Source organism: Gracilinanus agilis, chromosome 4, assembly GCF_016433145.1.
Source record: "Gracilinanus agilis isolate LMUSP501 chromosome 4, AgileGrace, whole genome shotgun sequence".
Taxonomy (NCBI): Eukaryota; Metazoa; Chordata; class Mammalia; order Didelphimorphia; family Didelphidae; genus Gracilinanus; species Gracilinanus agilis.
In genome coordinates, this window is record NC_058133.1 from 240,211,571 (window position 1) to 240,224,015 (window position 12,445).

General features: G+C 37.4%; 1 protein-coding gene across 1 annotated transcript in view; it reads left to right on the top strand.

Annotated features, from left to right (window-relative positions):
- Nucleotides 1-12,445, top strand: part of DNAH9 (dynein axonemal heavy chain 9) — an 858,849-nt gene that overhangs the window by 538,494 nt on the left and 307,910 nt on the right. Inside the window, exon 45 of the mRNA XM_044675179.1 lies at nt 4,628-4,770. Coding sequence (XP_044531114.1) covers nt 4,628-4,770 — 143 coding nt within the window. The remainder of the gene's footprint in view (nt 1-4,627; nt 4,771-12,445) is intronic.

Consider the following 12,445-nt stretch of genomic DNA (forward strand, 5'->3'; position numbering starts at 1 on the left):
GGTGTTCTATGGATCCTTTCAATGTCTATGTTGCCCTCTTGTAGGACTTCAGGGCAATTTTGCTGAATTATTTCTGTTAGTATGGAGTCCAGGTTTCTATTAATTTCTGGTTTTTCTGGAAGACCAATTATTCTCAAATTGTCTCTTCTAGACCGGTTTTCTTGGTCTGTCACTCTCTCATTGAGATGTTTCATGTTTCCTTCTATTTTTCAGTCTTTTGGTTTTGTTTTATTTGTTCTTGTTGTCTTGAGAGATCATTAGTTTCTACTTGCTCAATTCTAGCCTTTAAGGATTGATTTTCGGCTATACTCTTTCGGTTTTCGGCCATAATCTTCTGGTTTTCGGCCATAATCTTCTGGTATTCCTTTTCAATCTGGTCATTTCTGGAGTTCAATTTGCTTATCAGTTCATTTGGTTTCTGAGCCTCACTTTCCAATTGCATGATTCTACCTTTTAAACAGTTATTTTCTTGCCAGATCTCTTCCATTTTCCTCAAAATCTCAGTTTGGAACTCTTCCATAGCTTGTGAGGAGTTTTCCTTATTTGAGGAGGGTCCGGATGCTTGTTTGTTCTCCTCCTCTGTTTGCTCGGTTGTCTGGATTTTCTCTGTGTAAAAGCTGTCGAGTGTTAAAGACTTCTTTTTCTTGTTGTTATTCTTTCTCTTCTGAACTTCCTGAGGCTGAGTAGCCATCATTACCCCAGCAGCTTCTCAGATTTATCCTCGTGCTCAGTGTCTCACCGCGATCTATTGGCTCCTGAGGTCTGATTTCTGGTTTTTTCCAAGGTCAAGCCCCCTGGTGGGCCCCCTTGCTTGATCTTCTGCAGATGGTTTCTTTACAAGTCTTAGGGCGCTGCTTCCACAGTCGTATACCCGTCCACACTGGTTCCCCACTTAGGCTTTAGTTCCTAGCTGTGTCTGCCTCCACCCACGCCTCTGCAGTGCCTGCGTTCTACTCAGCCTGCGCTGTGCGCCCTGCGTCCTGCTCCCGCGCGCTCAGATTTCACCTGCTTTCTTTGGCTTAATGGGGTCCTAAGTCTTGCTGCTCTCAGGAACAAGCCCCGGAGCTGCCAATGGCTCGATGGGTGCCCCAAACTTGCTCTATTTCTTTTTAGCTGGCTTCGGAGCTACAGGTGTTGTGTGTGGAGGGGGTGGGGGTGGGGTGGTTGCTCAGCCCGAGATTTCGTGAGGGCTGTTTCACCCTTTTATAGCATGGAAATGTCTCGATTCCACGTACCTTCCATGCTGTGCCCTGTTGTGGGGGTTCCTCCGTTTGTCTGGACTTGTTTTTATGTCCCTTTGAGGAGTTTTGTGTGTTTCAGTCAGGAGAGGTTAAGAGCTGCTTCTTACTCTGCCGCCATCTTAACCGGAAATCCAGGGTTTCTTGTTTAGATACAGGTTGGATCAGATGACCTCCAAATTCTTTTCTAATTCTGACAAGGTTTGTAGAAGACATTTCTCTCTGGATATTCTCTTTCCCAAGGGACTTTTTCCCCCATGCCCTTGGAAATGAGGGAAATAACCACTCTGGAAGTAAAAGTCATAGAATCATAAGAGGTGCTAGTCAAAAGACAATTTAGACCTCCCCTAGGCAGGAAATAAATTAGAAAAATCAAACTGAATGCCATACAAGTCTCATGGAAATAGATCTTTGAATCATGACACCTTACTAGTAAACCTTTGTGTGGGAAGGAGGAAAATAATAAATCCCCTGAAGATAACAAACAGTTATACTTATTTTAGATATAAAGTAGTAAGAATATGGATCCTTAGATATGACTAGGAAAATTAAAAGAAATTAATAAAATAAGAAATAAATATGTGCTTGACATAAAAATAAATAATAGAAAAAAACAAGCCAAAGGAAACATTTAATTATGAAAAATAAACATGCATATAAGAGAGTAATGAGGAGGAATTACAAGATAGTTATGATAGAAGGTAAAAGCCATGTGTTTGGACTCTAAAGACCAGTTAAAGTTCAGGTTTCACTACTTGCTAGTACTGTAACCTTGTCAAATCACTATCTCTCTGGGCCTTTGTATCTTTATCAGTAAAATGATGAGACTATACTTACTTGGAAATCTTGGATCTTTCTTGGATAAAAGGCAGGAAATAGGAAGTCTATTTTCAACGTCTTTCACTCCTTATTTTGTTGGCATCCTATACAGTCTCTGTGGGTTTCTTAAACTTAATTTAATTTTTATGTCAATAAAATTTTTAATAATTGTGGTCTCACATCTTGTAATCCATTTTCTCTCCCTCACTCTCATTTCTCCCATCTCCCAAAGATAGTATGTAATATGATATAGGTTATACATGTGTCATCATACAATATATATTTCCATGTTGCCACATATTGATTACACTAGAGAAACATTTCTAGAGGAAATATAGTAAAGAATGGTATGCTTCAATCTGCATTCAGATTCTCAGTTCTTTCTATTGCAATGAATGTAATCTGTATGTTTTTCTTTTTTTGTGTTCAGAAAATATGGCTAGTAGAGAAGACCGGATAAAGATTCTTTAGAGAGAAGTTAGGGACCCAAGTAATAAAAATCCACCTGAAATTATCATGAAAACACTAAAATCTGTTCTTTTTCATTTTTTAACAATTATTTATTTCAAATAGCAATTATTTTAATTAATCTCTGCCTCTCACTACTTCTCCTTACCCACAATGAGCAATTTTTCACATCAGTACATAGCTTCATAGTCCAGCAAAAGAAATGACATTAGCTATATCTGAAAAGCTGTATCTCTTTCTACGTTTTAAATTAGTCACTTCTCAGTCAGGAAATGAATAGCATGTTTCATCTTTCTTTTGAACTCCTAGTTTATCATTGTATTGACCAGAGTTCTAAAACCTTTCAAAGTAGTTTTTCTTCCTATTATTATCATTACGTAAATTGTTCTCCTAGTTTTACTCACTTTGCTCTGTATCCAATAATATAGGTCTTTTACTCTGAAGTTGCATCATTTCTTATGGCACAAAAACTATCCATTATATTCATATATCACAGTTTGTTTACACATACCCAAGAAGAAGTTTTAATTTCTAATTACTGACTACCACAAAAAGAACTGCTATAAATTCTCTTGTACATATAGACACTTTTCCTTCTTTATTTGATTTCTTTGGAATATAAGCCTATTAGTGGGATAGCTGGATCAAAAGGTGTGCAGAGTTTAACAATAATAACTCTTTGGTCATGGTTCCAAATTGCTTTTCAGAATGTTTGAACAGCCCCACCAAGAGTACACTTAGTGGGGGCAGCTGGGGAGCTCAGTGGATTGAGAGCCAGGCCTAGAGACGGGAGGTCCTAGGTTCAAATCCGGCCTCAGACACTTCCCAGCTGTGTGACCCTGGGCAAGTCACTTGACCCCCATTGCCTACCCTTACCACTCTTCCACCTATCAGTCAATACACAGAAGTTAAGGGTTTAAAATTAAAAAAAAAAGAGTACACTTAGTATATCTCTTATCTTCCAGCATTTGTCATATTTGCCAGTCTAATAGGTATGCTATTCTTTGCATTTCTTTAATTATTAGAAACTCAGAAAAATTTTTTAAAATGCGTTTGCTGGGACATTTAGATAGGACAGTGGATAGAGCATCAGGCTTGGAGTCAGGAGAATCTGGGTTCAAATCTGGCCTCAGACACTTCCCTGCTATGTGATCTTGGGCAAGTCATTTAACACCTTGGCCCTTTACTTCTTGGAATCAATAAATGAGACCTTTATCAGAGAAATTTTTGGTAAAGAAATTTTCCCAATTATCTTTTTCTCTTAATTTTTGCTACTTTGGCAAAAGGGCAAGAGAGGCTTTTTATGTTGATAAAACCATCATTAACAAAATTCCTTACCATGAGGAAATTTTGAGATACAGAATAAATATAAATAAATGGGATAATTATTTGTTGAATAAATGAAATCTGCATGAATGAATGAATGAAAAGGCATTTATTAGGAGTTTGCTATTATATTCCAAGCAAAGCACTATATTAAGTGCTAAGAATACAAATATAAAAATAACACAGTTCCTGACCTCAAGGACCATAAATTCTAATGAGGAAATTAACACATATGTGGGAACAGTAGCCCGTGAAGGGAAATATATTCTTGGAAACCACAAAGATAATAAGTGAAACAATAGAACAGTTGACTAACCTCCTTTGAAGAGGCAATGGTAGTGGTGATTTTCTTACAATTCTAATGGGAAGGTGGGGGGGGGGGGTGGTGGTGGCAGAAAATGGCAGGAGTGAAAATGAAGACACAAGTCTCCAGACAATTCACACCTTCACCTTCTCACAGGTATAGTTGGTAGAGCAAAGACAAAAGTAAAAGGTTAGAAAATGTCCAAGATTAAGACATCCCGATAATTCTAGTATTGTACTTTAGGGCAAGATTGAATTTAGTTTATCCATACAGTCATGTCACATTTCTATGTTACTAGTATCATAGGAAGACATGATCTTTAAATTCTGTCTTCAGCAAGAAAAATGCATCTGAAGTTTGAGCCCTAAATCAAATGATTTGCTCATCACTCTGGAAATGGATGTCTTTTCTGACTTTGGAGCTGCTGGAGAATAAGGCAAAATCTTCAACTCCATGCTCTGTTTCTTCCCAGGAGAGATTCCAGATCTATACTCTGATGATGAAATTGAAAATATCATAAGCAATATGAGAAATGAAGTCAAGAATCTGGGTTTGTTTGACAGCATGGAAAATTGCTGGAAGTTCTTCATTAAAAGAGTCCAAAGACAATTAAAGGTAAAGAAGGATTTTTCTGTCCCACAAACAATAGGAATTAGATATGACTTGGGAGAATTAACTCAAATGTTCTAGCTGATTATCAGTGACTGTACTAACCCACTATGTTCACTGTAAGCACAAGTGTAATCACCTGAAACTTTCTTCCTTTTCATTTCTACCTCCTGGCTTCCCTGACTTTCTCTTCAAGTCTCAGCTAAAGTCTCACTTCCTGCTTTTTCTGGTCTCTCTTAATTCTAGCGCCTTTTCTCTAAGATAATTTTTAATTTATCCTTTATTTTTCTTGCTTGTATGTAGTTGTTTGCATGTTATCTCCCCAGTTGAACAGTGATCTCCTTGAGAGTGGAGATTATGCCCTTAGAGGGCTTAAAATTAATTGAATTTCTGCATAGCATTATTACCCCCAAATTCTCTTCCACGTACAACACAGCTATTGAATGAGTCCATATCTCCCAAAGCCTTTCTCCTCATTCTCTGGCACATTGATACTGGATTTTGAAATGCACTCCCAGCTGGAGTTTGTTTTGAATACATTGTCTATGTCTCTAATCCAGAAGAGTTCCTGGACACCCAGGAATTGAACTTTAACTTGCTTACCCAGTGTAATACGGAAAAAACCCTCAAAACAGACAATGAGCCAAGATTTATGACAGTCCTAAATGTACAGGCAAAAATCACAACTGTCCCTGAATGCAGAATTATGCAGATTCAATAAAGAACATTTTACAAAGATTACATGTGTTTAATACTTAACAGGTACCCATCTTAATACTTAAAATGATCTTCTTCATCCCAAAGGTAATACATAAAAGAAAAAGACAAACTAAGTGAGCTTCCACCAAGATAAACTCAAAACAGATACATGAGTTAGACGTAAATGGTGATATTATGAGCAAATTAGTGAAGTTTGAAGAAATCACCTATCAGATCTGTTAAAGCTAAATTAAAAATCTGTTCTTTAATTTCTATAGAGTTTATTAATATTTACCCAAAATAGAGAACATAGATATAGAGGGAGATTATCCCTATTCTAATCTTGCTACATGGGTGCTCCCCTCATGGCTTTCTATCTTAGCCATCATCCTTTCATCATCCAGGGGAATAGAGAAAGACCACTTCCTGGAACTCCCTCTTTTATTTCTTCTCCTTTACCCCTGGATGCTAATCTGATCCTTTCTGGGTCATTGTGCCTAGTTCACTTCTCCCATGATCTATGTTTGGAATGCACTCACATGACACCCAGTCACATGACCTAAAGCTAACAGTCCGAGGACACAGGTAGGATGACCCCAGTACATGATTTCTGGGTGAGGGGGTTCCCTTTATACAATTCCCCCCTTTGATTCTTTGGGAGACCAGCATATTAAAACTTCCTTATTCGGTTTTTCTGAAAGATTAACATTTCAGGTCTCCCCAGTGAATCATTGCATGTATTGTATGTATAAGCTATGTAGCTTATAACTCTAAAGCTTCTCTTACTAGAAGTAAGAAGTAATTTTATACTAGTGTATAATTTTAGAAGTAATTTTATACTAGTGTATAAAATATTGCACTTTACAAAGAGGGAATTACAACAATTTGAGGATAAGAGGAAAAGAAAAGACAAAAAAAAAAAAAACATTGGCAAAACGCCAATTAGGGGACACTCCCCTTTGGCATAAGAATTAAATAAAAGCCAAACTAAGGTACTTGTAGAAACCTGGCAAGGGGAAGTCCAACATCTGAATTTGTCAAACAGCCACTTCCTTGAACCTCAAAACAAGTCTTCTCTCTTGGTGTAGATTCTCATGAATCCTACAGGGATTTTTGGTTTCCTTGACCTTGTGCTTCTTTGCACTGTGCAGTGGCTCTTTTGTGATCCTCTCTTCTGAAATCAGACACAATTATTATTTAAATTTCCATATTACTTAACAATCAATGGCAGGTTTTCATAGTCTAAAGTTTAGGGGTATGCATTGGTATTAGGACTAATAGATAATGTAAACTTATCCTTCAAATCAAAAACATTAATACTGATTCCATGTATTCAAGAACAAAAAATAAGAGGAAAGAAAAAATCAAATATCCTATTATAAATATAAAGAAAAACAATAAAAATTTAAAAATCAGGAATTCATAGTTCACATTCCATGTGACATTGTGTCAGCCAAACAGAGGCACAACACAAAGGTTTCTCACTCAAAAGTGAGCTCTATTTCCTTTCAAACTTGGACATGATCCATGGTATGAGTATACATAATTTTTTTTAAAAGAACATATAGCTAATAACAAAAATGTACTAAAGTGATATTGTATAATGGAACATCTTAGATTAGATTAATATGTAAACTTAAAAACAAAATCAAATATTACAACAAACAGCAAATACAACGTATGTGACAGGATACAGTCACTCAGTATTAGCAGAGAATACCTGTTTTACATGTGAACAATGAATCCAATAGTCCTTTTCTCCAATTTTGATAGCTTTTGGAGTTGCTCACTGGAAATTATATACACCTTTTCTTCTGGGTATAGATCTATTTTTAAAATTGCATTACAGAGACTTCTTCACTATAGGGAGGGGAACAAACTGAAACAGTTAACATCAATAAGGCAATGGGGTCTGAAAGGGCTTAAAATTCACCTCCAGGTTCTTTGAGGTCCCTTCCCCTCCCAAGTACCATCATTCATCTAGATTCCTTTTGCCAGACCTCTGGCTGTACTTTTGGCCATCCCTCTGGTCATTCTGACCATTTCTCTGTAGTACCTCACAATAATAACAGATTCCTTGGCATGGTGCATTATAGTCTGAGTTATAATTTACCCTATTATAATCACTAATCCTGTTAGGGGTTCTATTATTATTATTGTTGTTGTTGTTGTTCTTATTCTTATTATTTCTCAAGCTTCTTCTGTTTCTATTTTCTTGGTTCCTGTTCCTATGATCCAAAGGTACATGGCTTTCCTTCCCACAAGAAATAAGTCATTGGTTGCCTCTTGGGTTCCTTTAAAAGAGCTATGATCTCTGTCTGTCTTACAGCTCTTTCTTTTACTTTTTCCTTTAATTCGGCTATTTATTTCCTTAATTTCTCCTCTAAGTCATTTTTATCCTTCTTTAATCACTTCATTAATTCAGTTTCCTCTCTCTCTTCCTTTTCACAGCTGTCAAAGACATAAACTGCTATTCTCTTTAATTTATTGAGGTCCATAGTGGATCAGAAAGGGCATTTAGTCATAAACTATTTCCTAAGAACCCTGTAGCAGTTATTTACAAACTGTATTCTTATGCGTTTAACATATTTTTCCCTAGAAAGATCTAGGTCAACATACCTGCATTCCACATCAACAAGCTTATCCATGAACTGAGATGGTTTCTCATTTTTGCCTTGCTTCAAGTCTTCAAATTTAGGCCAAATACCTGGCCTGTCAGAACAAGCTCTCATTCCTTTTAGTAATGCATTTCTAGCTTGATATATATATATATAAAATCTTACTCTGAATTTGGATCCCATATAGGATCTTCAGTAGGCCACTAAATTGCACCCTCTCCCTGGGTCTGATTAACAAGAGAAAGGACTTTGCTTCTTTATCTTTCTGTTTGCAGGGCATGAAGCAGGTCATTCCATCTATCCAGTTAAGATTGTAAGTTTGGTAAATGCTTTCAAACTTATTATCACTATAGGTTCATCTTCAAAGGACAGTGTGTTTTTTTTCTTTAAATCTCTCCACATTTTGTGGAGAGAAAGGTATATGATTTCTAGTATTTACTTAGTTCCCTAGTTTATCATAAGGAGCATTCCCTAGTTTATGATAAGGAGCAGGGGTTGGCAACCTTTTTGGCCGTGAGAGCCATAAACACGACATTTTTTAAAATGTAATTTTGTGAGAGCCGTACAGTGCTCACAGTGTGCACTCCTGTAACAGCACCTGAAAAAAATTGACTTAATGGCTCCTGCAGAAAGAGCCATATCTGACCCTCAAAAGAGCCAGATATGGCTCGAGAGCCATATGTTGCCGACCCCTGCCTTAGAGGGAACAGACCTATATTTGAGTTATCTATGGTTTCTGGAGTGAGGAGTTTAGCATCCATGGCACAAATCTATTACTATCAGTGCTCAGAAGGAGCTGTTCTGACTATTGCTGAATGGGCAAGTCAAACAATGAAAGGAACCCAAAACATTTTTTTAATTGCCTTCAATTTTATTGTAGAAAGCAACCAAGCTAGAGTAGTGTTAAATAAGAAACCAATGCAAGGCAATAGTACCAATAATACATATGTATTTATAATAGTAATAATCATTTTTTAAAATTTATTATTATGTTTGAAATAATAAACCATTGAATTAGCATATTTAATTAATTAACATTACATTGAATTAGTTTGGCTTAATTTGGTTTTATTTTATTTTATTCAGTTTATTTAATATTATTAATTTATTCAATTTGATTAAATTCAGTTTGATTATTTGATTATATTTCTTTTTTTTTAATTAAATTGCCTACAGTTTTTACTTCTTGCCTGTAGATGGTGTTATGCTTTCCTGTACTGGCCACCATGCACCGTTAACCACAACTGGGAGCAAGGTGTCTCAACCCCACTGGGAAGCTAGAGAAGTCTGAGGTCAGGGTCCAGAGGGTGGACTGGTGTTCCAGTTCCCACCCTCACAGCCAGGAGCATGGAAGCTCCCCTGGGCTAGGATTGTTGTGGCATTGCAAGCCGAGCAGGAGTAGATAGTGTGGGTAATGGCAAGGGGCCCCTGCTCTGGGCATGCTCAAGGCTTGGTCCAGGAGTGGGGAAGTGGAGAAGCAGAGTAGTCCCAACCTGGCTCCACTCAGCAGGGAGTCAGGGGTTGGGAAAAAGGCTTGGGTGTTGTGGGCTCAGGGACCAGGAGCCCCTGCTGGTATTTTCCCACTTGAGAAGCTCCATAGGAAGTTACCCTAACAAAACTCTGAATTAGGTTTCAATGTTAAGTGGGAGAGCCATTTGTAGTAGGGGTCCTGTAGACCATGGGTAGGGAAGACCTGTAGCTCACAGCAGCAAAACAATGGTTGGCTAGCTGTCACCATTCGGACCAGAGTGGGGCTGTGAGCAGGAGACTTGATCGTAATCCTCACAGCTAAGACCAGTGCTGGCCATGCCATGAACAGGGAGGTCTAGTCTACTCCTCTCTCCAACACTCTGCCTTCAACTAAGCTAAGGCTGGGGCCATATGGAGGCAATCTTACCAAAATCCAGGCAGTGGGGAGAGCAAGGGTGGGAAAAGCAGCAACAACTGAAGTGGCAGCAGCACCAAAAAATGGTGGAAAGCTTCAGCAATATCAGAACAATGGTGATTGGCCATGAGGCTAATCTGTCCTTTTGTTTATTTTACAACTGCTCTGCAAACTTAGAGGAGAAGTGAGGGTCCTTTTCCAAACTGGTCGCCATCTGTTAAAGCTTAATTAAAAATCTGGTCCTTAATTTCCATATTTACTTGAAATAGAGAGCATATAGAGGGAGATTATCCCTATTCTAATCTTGCCATGTGGGTGCTCCCCTCATGGCTTTTTATCTCAGCCATCATCCTTTCATTGCCATGTCTAAAGGAAGACCACTTCCTGGAACCCCTTCTTTTATTTCTTCTGCTTTATCCCTGGATCCTAACCTGATCCTTTCCATGTCATTGTGCCTAGTTCATTTCTCCCATAACCTAGGTTTGGAGTACACTCACTTGATATCCAGTCACGTGACATAAAGTTAGCAGTCCTGGGACACAGGTAGGATGACCCAGTACATGATTCTGGAGGATGGGGTTCCCTTTACACAGATTTATGGAGAGAGGAAGAATTTATGACCAGATAAAAGATAGAGTAGCTCACAAAAGATAAAAAGGTAAAATATTGACAATAAAAAATGTTTAAGTTTTTACACAAACTAATAGCCCTAGGAAGCTATTATCAGTGTGTGAGTGCTGAAGAATGAAATTGGGGTCAGGTGGGAGTAGTTACATAGCTCCATTTAATAATCCTTAGTTACATTTTTATAGAGAATTTTCTGCTAATTCATTGTGTCATTACATAAGAAAGCATTTCAATCTTGTTTATGAAGAGGCAGTACCAGAAACCCAAACCTTTCAAGGGGCCATGAGTTCATCCAGATAACCACCTCTTGCTCAGGTAAACAGGCCCAGGCACAATGACCTTTGACAGAACACAGAAGTGTCTTCTCTGAGATTTATTCATGGCTCCTTCTTTACTAAGTCAGACTGACCCCGACAACAAACAAAACCAGTGCCACTAAAATTAGAAGAAAAGTAGAAAATTAAGAAGAATCTTTGCAGAAAAATTTTAAACAAAAATCTTATTCATATATATGTGTAATATATATGGAAAATCTATAATAGCCATCAGGGACAGCTAGGTGGCTCAGTGCATTGAGAGCTAGGTCTAGAGATGGGAAGTTCCAAGTTCAAATCTGGTGTCAGACACTTCCTAGCACTGTGTGCCTCTGGGCAAGTCACCCATTGCCTAGCCCTTACCTCTCTTCTGTCTTAGAATCAATACAAAGTATTGTTTCTAAGGCAGAAGGTAAGGTTTTAAAAAGGGTTTTAAAAAGAATAGCCATTCCTCAATTGATATATGGTCAAAGCATATGAACAAGCAGTTTTCAGAGGAAGAAATCAAAACTATCAAAAGTCATGTAAAAAAATTCACTAAAAATTAGAGAAATACAAATTAAAATAATTCTGAGGGGGGCAGCTGGGCAGCTCAGTGGATTGAGAGCCAGGCCTAGAGACGGGAGGTCCTGGGTTCAAATCTGGCCTCAGCTGTGTAACCCTGGGCAAGTCACTTGACCCCCATTGCCTACCCTTACCACTCTTCTGCCTTGGAGCCAATACACAGTATTTACTCCAAGACGGAAGGTAAGGGGTTTAAAAAAAATTAAATAATAATAATAATTCTGAGGTTCCACTTCACACCCATAAAAGGAAAAATGTGGGAAAGGATGTAGGAAAATCATTGGAATACTTTTGGTGATCCATCTCTTCTGGAAACCATTTAAGAACTGTACTCTAAAAGCAATTAAGCATAATTTTTGTACAGAACCTTTCACCCAGCAAAACACTAGTACTAGGCCAAAGAGATTAAAGACAGAGGGAAAAGACCTGTACTTACAAAAATATTTATAGCAACTCTTTTTGTGGTGGCAAAAAATTAGAAGCTAAGGGGAGTCGCTAAACAAGTTATGATATATGAATGTGAAAAAAACTGTTGTACTATATAAGAAATGAAAGAGATAGTTTCAGAAAAATTTGGCAAAATTTGTATGAACTGATGCAAAGTGAAGTGAGTAGAACCAAACAATTTACACAATAATATTGTAAAGACTGTAAAGATAATCAACTGTGAAAGACTTTGTAACTTTTGATCAATGAAATAACCTATCATAATTCAAAAAAGTCATGCCAAAATAGACTATCCACTTCCATCTAGAGAACTGAAGGACTCAGAGTACAAATTGGAACATATTTTTTCTTCTGGATAGAGATAATACATAAATTAGTTTTGCTTGATTTCATATTCATAATAGGTTGTATATTTCTTGCCTTTTCAATGGATGAAAGAGAGAATTTGAAACTAAAAATAAAATTAATATTTTTAAAAGATAAAAAGTAGTAACCATGTTTTGTCTTTTCTTTGTATCCCTAGCACT